The following is a 16,516-nucleotide window of genomic DNA, read 5'->3' as shown; positions in this document are numbered from 1 at the left end:
GGAATCTTTTCCTAACCAGTGTTATCATGCACTGAAAGTACAAGTGTCTTTCTTTGGTTCAGTGACTACAGTTAGCCTTTCTACCTCTGACTGGCCTATAGATGCCACACCGACTATTCACTGACCCATACTGAATCGCTTCTTACAGTGCATACTCAACTCTGTAGATGGTTTAGGATTCTGACCATATTTCTTGAAAAAAAAGATTCGTTTTACACAGCAGCACACAGTTTAAGTACAACTTTTATTAATACTGGAATCATCACAGTGCATTTTGTTACATTAGCAGTGACTAAAGTTAACAAAAAAAGGGTCAATTTTACAAAAAGGAAGACAGAAAAGAAATCTTCACCTTCAGCGACAGAGGCGAACCAAACTTAGAAATCAATTCACAATAAATTAAAGGAAAAAAAGCGGAAGTGAGGGGGCGTGAGAAGAGAGAAAGACAAGACCACAGTGCCTGCAGGGCTACTCAGGAGGAAAAAGAGGAGCTAAAAGACTGGTTTGTACAGAAAGAAGAAGCAGGTGTTGACTCTCTCACAATGTTATTATTTGAGAAAAAAAAAAAAAAGCCCCTCAGAAAATGCCTCAGCTGTGAATTTTGTAGAGATTTCATTGAGAGTTCAGATGTCGGCTGTCGAGAAAGAGAGCAAGCGAGCAAGAGACACTACTGGAACTGGAGTATAGACACCAAGACATTCAATTTAGTTGCAGTGACAGTGGCACCGGGAGGCCACTTCGGCCACTCTGTTCTGCATGGCTGTATGACAAGAGGTTGCAATGTGTTACATCAGGATCTCATAGAGGACTTCAAGGTACCCTCATGTGGCTTCTGAGAATCAACCTTAGTCATGTTTGCTTCAGACCAGTGTGTGTGTGTGTGTGTGTGTGTGTCTGTGTGTGTATTAATGTGGATACCTTCCGTATTAGACAGCAGGAAAGACTGACAGATTGTGTGTGGGAGGTTGAAGGGAGGAACAGTAGGGGTTTTAACCATCTCTCCTTGTACAACACACATAATCACACTCATACAGACACACATACACAAGTACATAGTTCAATATAACTTGGGCAGATGGCTAAACGAGTGGGTTGTATATAGAGCAACTCAAAACTTCTTTTTGTCTGATCAAAAATATAAAACAATCTGTTCTTCAATGGCCAGCATTGTGGTTTCCTTACTTAGATCAAGTCAACAATCAAGAACATTATGTTCATTTTGACTAGGGTATTTCAAATGAAGACATTTTTAAATCTTATGTAGCATATTATGTAAGTATACAATATTTAAAGGGAAGTTATTTCCATACAGATTTCTAACAATGTTTTCATGCTGCGAGCAAATGCTCACAGTGGAAGTCTTCCAACCGCCTATAAATCTCCGTAACCAGGGAAACGGATATGTATCGGGTCATGAAGTTTACCGGCTGAGAGAAGTTGGCCGTGCCTTAAGTTTCATCATCAGTCGTCAACATGCAGTTTCAACTTCTGTTCTGCTCTACTTTTAATTTTACTATGTTGCACTAACAGCAAAATGACAAGATGTTGACTGCTGCATCTTCTCCAGTCTCTATAACAGTGATGTAAAATGGCTTCAGAAGAAATAATTCAGACAGCAGTTGGAAAAAAGCTGATTACATGCGCAGCAATTTTGATAGAAAAATGACTTTTGTGCAAGATATCGATTTAGTAGTGTTGTCTCCTGAGCCATGCCAATCAAAAACAGAACATGTGAAATTGGTGACACTGAATGCTTAGTTAAAAGTAGACAATGTTGTTGTTTTTCATGTATTAAATGATGTAAACAATTCTTCCCTAAACATGAGACTCTCAGCCTGTGGACAGATTTCTATTCGAAGGACTCGGGTTAAAAAAGCCAAACCTGCTTTAAGCCATCTTTTGTCTGGATGACATCAGCTAATGATCGCTTGCAAAAGACAAATTGCTAGGCAGCTAGCTAACATGTATAATCTACTTAAAGTAAATCAGAGAAGAACTGTTTCCTCTTGAAATCAACCTTCAGTTAAATTTGGGTTACAAGACCACGCTTAACAAATTGGTGTTACAGCTGTAGTTGGTGTGGTTTTGCTTGATCCTAAGGTCAGTTAGTGTTTTAACCTTTTCCTGTATGTTGTTCAGGTTTTATATATTCTACCCTTTTTTACTCTTATGCTTTGTCACTCCTTGCCACAATGGAAATCAATTCACAATTGAACTGCAATATATTTTAATTATGGTATTTTGGTGGTCTCCCTAACTGACCTTGTACTGTTAGTTTAAAAAGCTCACATGGTGTCTTTGACAAAAGCTCACTGAGAAACCAAGTAACATGAACAGCCTTTGAGGTGATGTCAGGAAGATGCCATAAAAAGCCTGATCAAAATTAATTAAAATGTAATCTAGCACTGAGACAGTGTTAGAGTGTGCTTGCCTTGAGACCAGCAGATATTAATGTGCGTGCTAGGGAAAAGTTTAACCTACCTAATGATTCCAGCATTTTGAACAAAACACCCAGGTCCCAAAATGATAGCATCCATTAGCCATTATGACACATTGGATCCACACATGCATCCTGACATACAGTAATCAGACACAGAAGGAGGGGGGAGGGAAGAGGGTGAAGGGAAAGACAGAAAGATAATAAACTGAGCGTAGTGTGTATTCACTGTGGACTATGGTGAAAATAAAGACTTCATCAAAATTATTTTTCATTAGCTTTGATGGGCTGCGAGGCACAGAGAGACAAAGTAATGCCAATGGGGCTCCCATCTTGACAAGTGTTGTTTTCTGATTTGTCAGCCACACATTATCCCTGTGTGTACTGATTGAGGAAAGTGGATTAAAGTTGAATGGCAATAGGGGAAAGTGAGAGAAGACGGGGATACACAAGTTTAAATGTCTGGGAATAGAGGAACATTTAAATTCAGTTCTCTTTTGCTTTTTCCACTTGGCGAAATACGATTTGCATGGCTAACTGGTAGCTTTCATATACCTCCAGGCTGTTCAGACAATTATGGTATTAGGAATTTTCAGCTCAGTCCATCTCCAGTTACATAATCCAAAAAAAAAATCATGTTTTCATTAAAAGTTAAAGCAACCACTTAACATTTTGGAAAATTTATGAGCTTATTTCTTTATTCTCTTGTCAGTGTGAGCCATTCACTGTGGGAACAACACTTGCCAGTTAACCTCTTACTTTGTATAATTTACATTTTCAGATTAAACACAAAAGTGTGTTACTAAGTAAACTACAGGTATAAAGGTAGGTGGAATGTTTCAATTTGGAGGGGTTGGGTTTCCTACAGCTTCCAAACCTTGCCATGCTAAAATTACCATCTGATGGCTATGAATTATTTTTTAATGCACACACTCACCAAAAGTGAAAGTAAGTATTTTCCAAAATGTTAAACTAGTCCTTTCACATACTCTATGCAGCCTCGTGCTAATCATTGAAAAGTATATAGCTTTCTAGTTTTTTGGGCTTGTTGTGCAGTATTTTAAGTGTACGCAGTATTTTTAAGTACTGTGCATGTTTCTAAGTGTGTGCATTACTAAAGAAGCTCGCACATTAACCTTGATAGAAAACAAGAAAGCTAATATAAAATGGAAAGTAAACTGTGGTAATATCATTGACTGAGCCAAATTATGAAATTAACAGAAGAGGAGATTGTTCTATATGTTAGTCCTGTATCTAATACAGCGGTACCCAACCCCCGGGCCTTGGACCGGTACCGGTCCGTGAGTCGTTTGGTACCGGGCCGCGAGAGTTGAGGCTCAGGTGTGAAATGTATGGTTTTCAGGGTTTTTATCGGTTTTCAGCGTTATTTTGTTATCGTTTTTATCGTTAACTCGGTTTTCCTGGGTCTTTTCACATGTGTTATGAATAAATCTTCTTTTTTTCGGTACCGGTACTAGTTTTATTTTGTTGTATTTATCCGCGACACCTTAAAGGCCGGTCCGTGAAAATATTGTCAGGCATAAACCGGTCCGTGGCGCAAAAAAGGTTGGAGACCGCTGATCTAATATGTCCACAAGTGTTTCTATCTATGCACGCATGCCTGCATGCATGTATGTCTATGTGCCTTTGTATATTTCTGCAGCAGCCACTTCGTTTGAAGGTGGGCCCACACTGAACAACACATACACTCGTAAACTTACACTGTAGCACAGTTATTCCAGCTTGTTCAGTTAGTTACACAGTTAATTTAGAATTTTAAAAACATTATTATTTAGTACGATATTTCTTGTGCTGTAAACTGGGTATTTTAAAGGAAAATAGCAGTGTTGTGTCTTTTAGTCATCTTAACCATTCATCCTTTTACTGTGTGCAGTCTCGCCTTTAGGCTGCCGTGATCTCATTCGATTTGAAAAACTCAGAGGTTTTAGAATACTTGTCTGGTCCCAAGTTGTTATTTATAATTTGAGTGCTTGTTCTCCAGGGCATTATTAAAACTTTATTAAAGGAATAACTTCCTGTAGATAACTGGCAGTGTATTCCTTAGTTTTCATTTCATTCAATAAATATGCAGCACTTAAATCTTCAGACTCAGGGAGACATGTGTAGCTATGAAGACTGAAGTCAGCTTCTCATACTCAGAAAACCACACCCACTGGAGAAGAAACCAATCATAGCCACAACATGCAACTTTTGCAGGACTTTAGAATATTTCATGACTCTAGGGCTCCGTTTCTCAGAAAGTGATTAAGTCTGGTGCTAGACTAGAACCTTTTTCAGTGGCAAAGTTTTCTATTAATCTGGGACTTTACACACACTTAGCTAATCTTATTCAATCCCTCTCTGTGAGAGGACTGCTGCTAGCTGAATGAGTGTGATTGTTTATGCCTGAGTTTGCTGAGTGTCGCATCAAGCTGCAGCTTGGTTGTTATACTGTATTTTTATTGTTTGCTGATTATTGCACAACACAACAACATTTTGTTTCAGCCTGTGTATGTCTGTAAATACCATGTAAAAACATGGTATTACAGAATAAACCTTCTTGAATCTGGGAAGTTTTAGAACGTTACAGGAAGGGGTATCTTGACAAACACTAAATAAAAGGAGCCTGGTTCTATTGGAGTTTTCTTCTTTTAAAAGGGAGTTTTTAAATGTCCTACTGCTGCCAAGTGCCTCCTCGTAAGGGATCTTTGGATTGCTAGGTTTTTTTTTCCTATAATCGAATCTTAACATTATATATAGCATGTAATATAAAGTGCCTTGAGATAGCTGAATTAATAATACTAATGAAATTGTAAATTTTCCTACTGAGTGACCAAGCCTTGCATAGCTTTATTAGGTTAACGCCTACAGTAACTTTCAGGATCCCAGAGTTTTCCCATTCTTCCTTACGCCTCATATTTTATTGCTTTTATCTAGCAGGGTTGGGTGATTAGACAAATATACTGACTATAAATAAATCTTAATATGGAAGTCTTGGTTCCCATGTCCATTTTGGAGTTAGGCGATATGGGTTCTGCTGCAAAATTCTGCAAATATATCTACAGTACCCAGTTGTTGGACTCATCGTAACCACCTGAAAAATTAAACATACTACCCAACACTAACACCCAGTTTTACACCTCACAGCAGCTTTTAGGCAAGGTAAATCTTCAAAGTCAGTGAGGATGATACACCATTTTCTTCTCCAGTGTGTATTATTTATTCTGTCTCTTTAAAGATATCTGAACTCCAAATAACACCATTAGAGCTATGTAGTGTGAAATAACTTTAAGCTGGAAAACACAAGTATCCTAGTCTACAAAACAATGGTATTCTCCTTTATCATACCCACAGTGGATCATGATTGTGAATGCACATACATGCACTACCCCTGTATTGCTTTCCTGTTGTTTAAAGAGGAAATATCACCCAGTTGTACAGGAACAATGTTCTGACATTGCAATAGTTTAAGCAAATCAGACACAGTTGGATGCCATCCTTCACCATGTCATACATTCAGTATAGGTATACAGATTCATGGACATGGTGACCTTGACATGTGGTTTAGGAGAAACTCTTTTTCACTTTTCTCACTCAAAACATTTTTTACCCCCTTTCAACTACTAAGATTTAGAGTCAGATTCATCACACAGCATCCACATGTAACAACAAATGCACAGTTTCCTGTTGACAGAACATTAAAACAACCCCTATTTGATGCACTGTTGCAAACTTCAACAAAAAAATGGTGTGCTTGCAGAGGGTGCCTATGTTAAAAACATCTGTTCTCCAACTCTTTATATTAAATCATTCTAAAGAAGCCACAAATGTGCCTGGAACAATTTTCTATTCGAGGCAAAAAAAAAAAAAAAAAAAAAAAGTTGACAAAAAGAGTATATAGGAGAGTGGATGTCACAGGCTATGTTCAGGTCACTGCTAAAAGAGCATACAGACATGTTGATGAAGAGTTCACTAGCCTAAAGATCAACAGCCAAACAAGGACACACTCACTCTCGGCCCACACGTCCTGCATCCGTATGTTACACAGCTTAGTAGTTTGTGTTACAACTGGAGTTTTTTCTTTTTTTCTTTTTTTTACATTAATTAAAGTTAAGACAAAACATTCAAACAGTACTGTAGAAGAAAAAAAAACAACTAAATATTCCATGTAATATTTTCTAACAAACCTTTATACCAAATCTGTGCGCCTGATTCTCTTTAACAAGTACAGCACATACAGTACATATTGTATGAACAGGCAGTGAAATGCTCATTTCACACATCTTTTCCTCTCTGTCAACTTGCAAAGTTAAATATTCCCACGTCTTTGTCATCAGCGAGCCGGCTTCACCGTTTCTTGCATCTTAATGTTCATAAAAGTTTCTTTCACACAGCCATATCCTGAGCTGAACTGGGTAATTTGCGATGAACTGAGCTTAACTGTGCTGGGGCGGCCTTTTTGTGTTTAGACACCAGCGTTGTGTCTCACTGCTGGGAATACATTCATTTTATGTGACTGAATAAATGTGGGGCTAAATAATTATGTTGCATGTGATTGAGCTAATTTAAAACCAGCTGGCCAAATAATCTGAAAAATTTAGGTTAGATTACATTACTTCTTACAGTCCTCCAGTACTTGTACTGGATTTGAGAATGGTGGCTTTCAATAGCTTCAAAGGCAGTCTCACCTTACACCCTGTGCAGAAGTCCAACTTTCAATCGAAGACTTGGGCAACAGCAAAACTTTCAGGAACTTGCGGGCAGCTAAGAAAACTTTGACGCATAATAACCACTTTGACAAATTTACTCCCCCTGCACTAGGCAAACTCATCCTGTCTCTTATTTGAAGAGTTGAAAATGATCTCAAGTCTCTTGATCTGTCAAGACTATAAACACGTAGACCTCCAAATTGTTGAATAGCAATTTTAATGCTATTATTGAGTTTCAAACAATAATCCCTCACTCTCTACCAAAATAAAGAACTAAGAACTAATGTCAAAAATTGTCATCTACAAGCTGGACATGTCTTCGAGGGTTTTATTACATCTGTGCTATGTGTGCTATGCTGTTTGATTAAAATCTTTGTTTTATTTAGAAAGGACAACATACAGAGTAAATCTAAGGCAAAAGAGTATTGTTCAGCTTTGTTCAAGGCTTAACTTTGTGTGGCCACAATGTAAAAAAACACACAATATTTACAGGTGAGACGATATTTTTTAGATAAGCAGCTGTCATTGAAGATTTGGACAGTGAAAAATACAGTATCTAAACAGCCCTAATTTTTGATACTGGTTAAGTATTAAGAGGCAAATATCCAAGTAAAAGTGTTAGATTTTGTTCTCGACCACAGGTGTGTTTATAGTTTTGATTGTATTGGCCCAATTTTTGACATTTTCGCCTCTCTACAATAACATAATAACTGTTCCACTCACAGTGGAAAAAGTTTTATTCTGAAAAGCTGTTTTTATTAGGTTTTTTTTAAAGGTCTGTGTCCACAGTAGAAACTCAATCAAACCTACATTCCCCTCTGATGCTATGAGGCAGAAGTCTCAGTGACAGAAAAATAAAACTGGCAGGAAAGTATGGATCTGCTTTATTCAGACGTTGTCTGACCTGTCTATACTGTTTTTGTTTTTTTTTTCATTATGTAACCAGTCCTTTAAATGCCAGTGCAGCCACAGCATTAAAAACTTCAGTGCTCTTCACGATCCACAACAAGCAATAGCTTGTATGGCCCTGACACTTTCTTATCCCTTCTCATTCAACCAATCTCCCAAATCAACCAGTCTTTCTCACTTGCTCTTTGTCCCTCCCTGTCTTCTTCTGCTTCTTCTTTCACAAATTAAATAATTCCCCCCTGGATACCATCTCGCTCACTTTCACATTCCCTATCATACAGTATGACTACAACAACACCTACTGGCTATTGTACATATTACCTATCCCCTATCAAAGTGCTTACAGTTTTCCTTTTTTCCCCCAGACTTTTGTAATCCATTTCATTCACCAGAAAGAGACCGGGACAGAGAGAGACAAACGCCAAAACCGGCTAGGCATGAATTCACAGTCGATGTGTAATTTAGCATTCCTGATGATTGCCTGAATGTGACAAAGGAGAATCTACAATCCTCCATCGAGCCGCTTCTTCGAAACAAGAAAATAAAACACATTTATTGCTCCATTTCTGATTTAACATTTTCTCTCTGGTTCTAGAAAATATATATGAATATATCTATACGCCTGGAGTACGTCTTGTAACTTCTCGTACAGCGGTAACAAGGTAAATGACGTCACAATATAAACAAGAAAATACACGCACAACACACAGGAGAAAAAGCCCTGCCCTCATTGGGTAACCAGCTGTCCTGCAGCAGAGCTCTACCCACCCTCCTCACACACATACACACAATTAGTCACACGTAGACACACACTCACTTTTTACATTTGCCCACATGCACACCCATGAATGCACACATTCACTACGCAGAGAGTGAGAGAGGGGGGAAGGGGGCACTAGCACGGTTCAATGCCAACAGTGGATATTTCCTTTTTTTCAAGATTCTTTTACATTAGGATGAACCAGAGAGGCCCTCTGGCTTGTTAGCTCCCCGTACTAATACCAAAGCTTCAGTTCAATGGGCTAATAAGTACAGTGTGTTGCTGCTGAGACAGCTTGGGTTCAAATCCAGCTGCTCACATGGCACTCTGAGTCCCCTCTCTCTCTCGTCCACACCAGCCCCTCGTTCAGTCATCAGTCTTTCATCTGGGATCAGACAGTCGGGTTAGTTGGAGAAGAGGATAGGGAAAGGTGTAAGTTGGCAAAACAGAACAGAACCCAGCGTTTCTCTCTTTCTTTGCCTCTTTTTTAAAAAATCATATCTGTTTTGTTTTTTTTTTGTCCTGTGAGTCTTTCCTTCCCTGGGCGAAGGTGTATAGAAGACAAACATGCGTCCAACACACACTAGTTATAGTGGCCTGCTAGGAGCCTGTCAATGTTCAGCATTTAACTTTTAACTGTCAGCATGAGTTAACATTATTATTGTTATTATTATCATTATATTATATATCATTACTCTAATGGTGTCTTTAAACTTTTTTTTTGTGTATGTTTCTGTTTTCATTCGTCTTCTGTTATATTATAGCTTTCCCTACATGGTTAAGTTTTTGTGTATGTACTAGGTGGTTGGGTTGCATCACACCAACACCTGACTCCCTCTCGGTTGACAAGCATCATCCTCTTTCTGCTGTTCCTCCGATCACAATATACGGGGAGCTGAGCGGTCATTGGAGACGGTTTTGCGAAGACGGACTCCTCTCCTGATGGTGGTCAGCATGTCACCAGACCCTTCTGCCCCTTCGGTCCCTGTCTGAGTGTCAGTGGGGCCAGTTGGTGGTGGGGCTGGGTCATCAGGGAGGGCAGGGAAGGGAAACTGGCCCTCACCAAGGGCGTGTGCACTAGCTACCAGCTCGCCAATCTTCTCCACTAGGCTGTGCCGATTGGCTGCGATCATCTGATCTTCCTCTGATCCAGTGCCTGAGCCTGTTCCTATTGCAAGGCCCCCATGCTGCTGAGCATAGACCTCTAACGCAGCCCCTGATCCCCAGGCGGTGTTAGGCAGGCTGAGGCGCTTCGGTGATGCCTTCACATAATCAAGCGCTCCCTGTGAATCCTCAGCTCCAGTGAAGAACACACATTCCTCACTCCCCACACGGACAGGTACGCCACCAGCGTGCCCTCCACCTGCACCAGGTGAATGTGAGTCTCCAGGGACAGTGGGTGTTTTGACAGGCACGATGGGTGGTCGAATGGGGATGGGTCCCGCACTGGATAACGTGCGCCTCACGCCAGGTTTGGTAGAGGGGGTTCGGCGGATGGTGGCAGTCCCTGGAGTCCCTGTTCCACCTCCACCAGCTCCACCAGGCTGCCCTGGTATCCCATGAGCCCCTGGACCAAGAACGCCAGTGGGCAGGCCAGCTGTGCTGGCTGGCCTCTTGGTCTGGATCATTCGCCTGTAGTTCTGGGCAATATTAGAGTGGCGAGGAATTGTAGAGGACTTGTCAAACTCTGTCTGTCCATCTGGACCTTCGGCATCACCATTCACTGAGTAGCAGTCATAATCTGAACCTAATATGAGGAGAGCAGAGGGAAAAACAAAAAAAGGTATTTATGAGATTTTAGAGAAATGATTGAACTAGATGTGCCAGAAACAGAGAGAGAGGAAAGACAATGTTCTGTGGTCGCTTTATTAGATTAACACAGGGATAGCTACATTATTTTGGTAGAGCAAGCCAGCAAGTGAGCACATTTAATATTTTTCAATTTTATCTTTATATTGTCATTTTCCAACTGCTGTCAGAGAAACTGTCAGAATACATCCATCATACACTTTAGCTGCTGCCTGGATGATTAAATGGATTCACTTAATCTGATTTTGGTAAAACTACACTCAATGGCAGGAGTGCTAGTGGGAGAAATACAATAAAGTAAAACTTCTGCAGAAGTTGTAAATATTGATATTTCCCCTAAAAAAACACCTTCCCTTAACAGGTTGCTTTTCCTGGAATGTTACAAAAATAAGATGATGAATGTGGCCAGGTGAAATGTAATATATGTGGGCACTGAATGAGATTAAATGCTGCCATAAAGAGTGTGGTAGATTAGAGTTTCACCTTGTGAAGGAATTGTGTCCTCTGAGCAGGATGGGGTTGTGGTCTCTGTGCTATATCCACTGGAGTACTGCAGGGAGTCTCTGTTGCTCTTCTGCTGCTCCATGCTGAGTCCCCTGGTAAGCACCATGGCCAGGTCACTGGCTGCTGGAGAAACCTCCTCTCCATGCTGAGAACATACAATGAAACACTGCACTGGAGTTTGAACAACCCGCTGTTTGAAAACTAAACCCTAATCTACAAATTGAATAGAATAAAAAAGGTTTCTGGTCTTAAAATGCAGTAGCAAAAAGAAAAAAGAGTTTTGTTTTTTGTTTCATTTGTAAGCATCCACCTGAGAACCTGGAAGTGTTTTGCCTGTGTCGTACCTCGTGTTGACAAGGACACTTGTGTTTACAGCCTTTTGTAGTCATATATAGGCTTTTTATGCTTTTTCTAAATTGACAACTAAGTCAAATCTTTAGCTGACTGTCTCAGATGTATTCCACAGTCAATGATATATGAGCTGCTCCCACAGACCACAATACCTGGAATAACTACTATAGGCCATACTTTATACATATTCATGCATTTGTATAGACGCACACATGCACACACAAATTGCTATCTTCAGCCCGTGTTTCAGTATCATCAACTTCACTATTACCTTGGCAGCGATGGTAGCTGGCGTCATCCTGGCTCTCTGCCCATCATCAGGATGTGATGGCCCAGCATATCCCTGGGAGCCCGGTGATGCCTCACTCTCCCTCAGCCTATCAAGAGGTTCCCTTCTTCTCTGGACTGCCGCTGCAGCCACAGGCTGCTCATACTGACCTGCTTTGGACCAGTCCTGAAGAGGTGAGCGGAATTAATAAACAGGAAGTAGGTGGTAGCATTAGCACACATGACTTGTCCACTATCCAGCAGTTTGATGCCCTTCATCTGAGTGCAGAAAGAGGGGGCCTTTATGGGTACATCAAGGACTGTGTGCAGGTCAGAATGTGTGGAACAGAGGCCTTTTCGAGGGTTAGAGCATGTATATGTTGATGACCTTTGACCCTGCTTGGTTTTGGTCAGTTACCGGTTGGCAGACTGTAAAACCAATGAGGCAGATGAAGCCAAAAAAATGCACACAAAGCAAGTGGGGATGAACACTTGCAATGAAGCAGTGCAATGTGGTTATGAATGAGTTAATCAGGTGATGAAAAGTAAAAGAAAATAAATTCTATGCATTAACTTGTTAAACAGAAACAGAAGAAAATGTGCAACTGAAGAAATGGAAGCGAATGGAGAACAAACCTTCCACATAGGAACCTTTGATGTGGGAGAGGAGGAGCTGGATCCAGGGGGGCGGTTATAGGGTGGGGACGCAGGAACAGGAAGAATGACAGAGAGAGGCCGGGTGGAGCCAGAGTGAAAAAGAGCGGGGCGGAAGGTAGCGAAGGACGAGCCAAACTGCGGGACGAGAGACACAGTCATGTCATCAGAGAATGGAAAAGCCACAGACACGAAGCAAGAGTGAGAGAGCGGGAGACAGAGAGACAAAGATATATGTATATATATCTATATATATATCTATATATATATCTATATATATAGATATATATATATGTATGTATATGTAGAGAGAGAGAGAGAGAGACAGCCAACTACTGGGCCACATACGAAAACAAAAGCCAAGCATGTGTACACACACACACCAAATTCTAAGAAACAGACTCGGGTAGTTCTGCATATTTGTGGGATTTGTACAGTGATCAAGGAAAAGACAAATGAAGCATTGTTGGGGCTAAAAAGTGTGGAAGTTGTACCTCATGCCTGATGGAGATAGAGAAAAATGATTGGTGGGAGCTATTGTTTGATTTAGTAACTTCTCATTGTACCTTCATTCACAAGAAAGTAAAATGCAGTTTAAGTTAACCATGCACAGTATGCAGTGCAGTTTGTTATTATTAAAGCTGCAGGCATGACTTGTTTCCCAGAAGCACATAAATAATTGCTAACTGTTAACACTTGTCTTTATGTAGTTAGCAGTAAGCAAGGGTTAGGGCTTATGTAGGGCTTAAAGTAAAGGAGCTCAGGTAGAAATCACAGTAACTCTGCTTTTGTTGCATGTACACGGAGCTGTTGCACCATTTTCCCAAAGGTGCTGGATGTGGATACAGTGAGATGAGCAGATGAAACTGATCTAAAGGGTTTTAGATCAGTTTTAGGGGAGCAGGCAAATTTTAATTGTCTCGTGAGTTTTTAATGGAACGTGTCATGTGTCTAGTGTGTCTGCCTCAGATTCCATGATGATTTAATTAAGAACATCCATAAATAACCAATACATGCAATGCACAGGAGAGACTGCAAGTCTGCCTCGTGATGCTTATGCTAAATCTTGTCAAGATAACCAGTGAAAGTGGGGCACACGGTCCAGCTTGACAATGTGTATCAGTCAAATTAGAGCTGGATCACAGATGGTTGTGAACACGTCAAGTGAAAGGGAAGCAGTATATGCAAGCTGGTACGGAGGACAGATGCTGCTTAAGATCAGAAATGAATATTTATTTTGCCTTGCAAGCATGATTTATATAATGGTGTGCAAACTGGCTAAAGAATGTATAATGGAAGAGGAAGAGACAAGTTCCCAAACATAAATAAAACAAGTCTCTGATTTTGTAGAGCTTTATTTGGGTATGCCTCCATCAATTAAAAGCACAGAAGACCGGCGTTACATGCTCCTATTTTCAGTTGGTGAGCAGGGGACGATGCAAATGGCTGTAACTCTTAAAGCCAACTTTGCAACTGGCACCAATGTGTAGGTGGTTCATGCTGAGGAAGATACAACTTTGCCCCATGTGCCTATGAAAACAGAGCTCTCCAAGGCTAATTGCTGCAATGAACATTTTTTTAAATTGGAGAAAATGCATAAATTCAACCAACCCCTCGTGTCTCAAATACATTTGCCTCACTATTCTCTTGTGAGTAAGTGGGCAGTGTTTGATATGATGTTGCTTGATGGTACCACAAAGCTTTCTCTGCTGGAGAACACATCAAGGCCCCAGAGATTTAATACTGTCAGCGCTATACCAAGTTTGACTTACCATTCAGAAATCAAAGTCTCCTACTGTTCTCGGAAATCCCTGAAAATCTTATGAACGCCCTGCTACCTTGGTGAGTGTAACGTCTCATTTTAAACAGCATGTGTTGTGCGCTACCTTGTAATTCTGTATCAACAATGACTTTATACTACCACAATTATCACAGCTGTTTAAAAAATTGCTCAATCTTATATGAAATTACATTTTGTTGTTCTTGCCTGATGTCCCTGGAAAACACTACAGGTAATATAGGTGTGAATCTGACGGGTGTTCAGTGGAAATCTGGTTGATCTGGACAAGATGAGGAAACTTGAAGTAAACTTAAATGAAGCAGAGCTTAATTTTTAATTTCAAGTAATTCATTTATCTTTTCCCCCCACCAATCATTAAGCTGTATTTGTAAATATACCCTAAACTGAGAGTTTAACTCTAAACTTAAGAATAAACCAGCACTGTCGGGGAGAACTAATCTCTCAACAGTGATGTCACAGACTGACCACAAGTATGATGTATGATTGTATGATTACTGTGCAAAAATCTTAAAGGACACACATTATGCTAACTAGAATAATTTTGTATGATCCACAGCTCACAATAATTTCTGTTTCTCTTATACTGGGCCCTCATTCTATCCTCCATGTGAAGCAAATCATTATAGCCCCCCTCTCTTTAAGTTAGCTGTGCACAAACTGTGTGCTGGGCCCCGCTACTGGGACATAGACCCACTATATACTCAATACTACATGTATGCACTATGCATACATAGCGTGAATATGAATAAGTATGAATAAGTATCAAGTGAAACTAATAGAAGAATAGTTATGTCTAACAATCATAACTAAGAATAATTTTTTGAGGGTAAAAACAAACAAGAGTCTGTTGACACTATAATTTTTATATTTATTTCATCTAATTTTTTATTCATTTTTTCGGCTCTTTCATTGGAGCAGCCAGAGAAGGTTTGGGAGCCACTGCTTAAAGCTAATTTTCACACAAGAATGGGTCATCTGTGTTTACAATGACAGCTGTGCATATTAGTGATATCCTCTCGCTCTGACATGATACAGAGGAGGAAGCTCTCAGAAACAGTGTTTAGGAAAGTCTGAAGCCTGAGCTTTTGGCTCATAAGGACTACTTGTGCACATACTGACCTTTATTTGTTAACTTTTTAGGACCACACTTTTATTGCTTTAATTTTTTTTATGCTGCATTTCAGACTGTCCATGTTATATGGTATGAATAAGAATACTTACAGTGGTGGGGGAGCTGCATTCACTGACTGACTGGCATGTTTCTGAGGCCTCTGATGATGCTGAGCTGGATGATTTCTACACCAGGAAAGAAATAAGAGTGACACAAACCGATAAGAGTTTAGACCAAGAACCAAAACACATGTGTGAAACTTAATGTTTTTCATTAGATATCCAGTAATTAAATTCTATTCAAATATTTCTCCTTTGTTATTTTAAAGTTACACTGAAATGTTTAGTTTACCTGCTGGATGTCCTTAAAATAGAGACCAAACATTTTGTGTCATTGTCTTTTTCAGGCTGTGCGTGTGCCATTGGAAGCCAGCAATTTAAGCCACAGTAACTCTGAACGGGTCACATAAATAATGTAAATTTGTCCATGAGGCATTTGTACCTGACTAGTGATGTCTGAGGGCATAGGTGAGGGTGGCTTGGAGTAGATGTTGGCATCCTGGGACACGAAGCCCGAATCATGTGAGGAGACACTGCTGAGGCGGTGGGCAGCAATGCCCCCCGGTGGTGGAGGCTGGTGCGGCAGGCTGCTGCGGTAGCGACAGGAGGAGGAGGAGGATGAGGTGGGCGAGTGGGGCAAGGAGCCTCCGCCACCAACACCACCACTACCACCTCCCCCTGACGAACGGGAGGCACTACTGTGGGTGCTGTTTACACTGCTGTTGGGGGAGGAAGGTGTAGAGGAGAAGGGAGGGGGCAGAGCGATGGAGGTGTGAGGAATGTGGAGGTGATGATTTCCAGCATAGAGCGAAGGCAGTATCAGGGAGGGACAGCATGATTAGAGAAGTAATGGTTGAATTCAGAGAGAAGAAGTGGGGTTGGTTGTTGTAGAAAGTGATAGATTGACAATTAAAGGAAGTGTTGGAAGTTCGTATGATGGGTTGAAGGACCAAGAGGAGTTTACAGCAAATCGTTGGTTCATCAGGTTAGTGAAAACCCGCAGTGCGATGACGCAGTAAAGCCACACACCAGGAACAGTTAAAAGTAGAGACCCGCAACAAAATCAGGTAAGCAAAGACCCAGCAGGAGAGAAAGAGGGCAAATCACATGAATGCACACAAACAAGACACAAGTAATAGAAGATA

General features: G+C 40.5%; 1 protein-coding gene across 3 annotated transcripts in view; it reads right to left on the bottom strand.

Moving 5' to 3' along the window:
* Window positions 1–225: 225 nt before the first annotated feature.
* The window catches only part of LOC134631731 (protein MTSS 2), an 81,629-nt gene continuing 65,338 nt past the window's right edge, over window positions 226–16,516 (bottom strand). Inside the window, exons 10-14 of one of the 3 annotated variants that reach the window (XM_063480289.1) lie at window positions 15,814–16,090; window positions 15,423–15,497; window positions 11,751–11,933; window positions 11,108–11,294; window positions 226–10,562 (exon numbers count right to left, since the gene is read on the bottom strand). In XM_063480289.1, the coding sequence (XP_063336359.1) occupies window positions 9,694–10,562; window positions 11,108–11,294; window positions 11,751–11,933; window positions 15,423–15,497; window positions 15,814–16,090 (1,591 nt within the window). In that variant the 3' untranslated portion in view covers window positions 226–9,693. The remainder of the gene's footprint in view (window positions 10,563–11,107; window positions 11,295–11,750; window positions 11,934–15,422; window positions 15,498–15,813; window positions 16,091–16,516) is intronic. The other 2 variants (XM_063480301.1, XM_063480295.1) reach the window with 2 other exon arrangements.

Source organism: Pelmatolapia mariae, linkage group LG1 (assembly GCF_036321145.2).
Source record: "Pelmatolapia mariae isolate MD_Pm_ZW linkage group LG1, Pm_UMD_F_2, whole genome shotgun sequence".
In the NCBI taxonomy this organism is placed as follows: Eukaryota; Metazoa; Chordata; class Actinopteri; order Cichliformes; family Cichlidae; genus Pelmatolapia; species Pelmatolapia mariae.
Note: the sequence above shows the minus strand (reverse complement) of the source record. Positions and strands in the feature narration are given on the sequence as shown.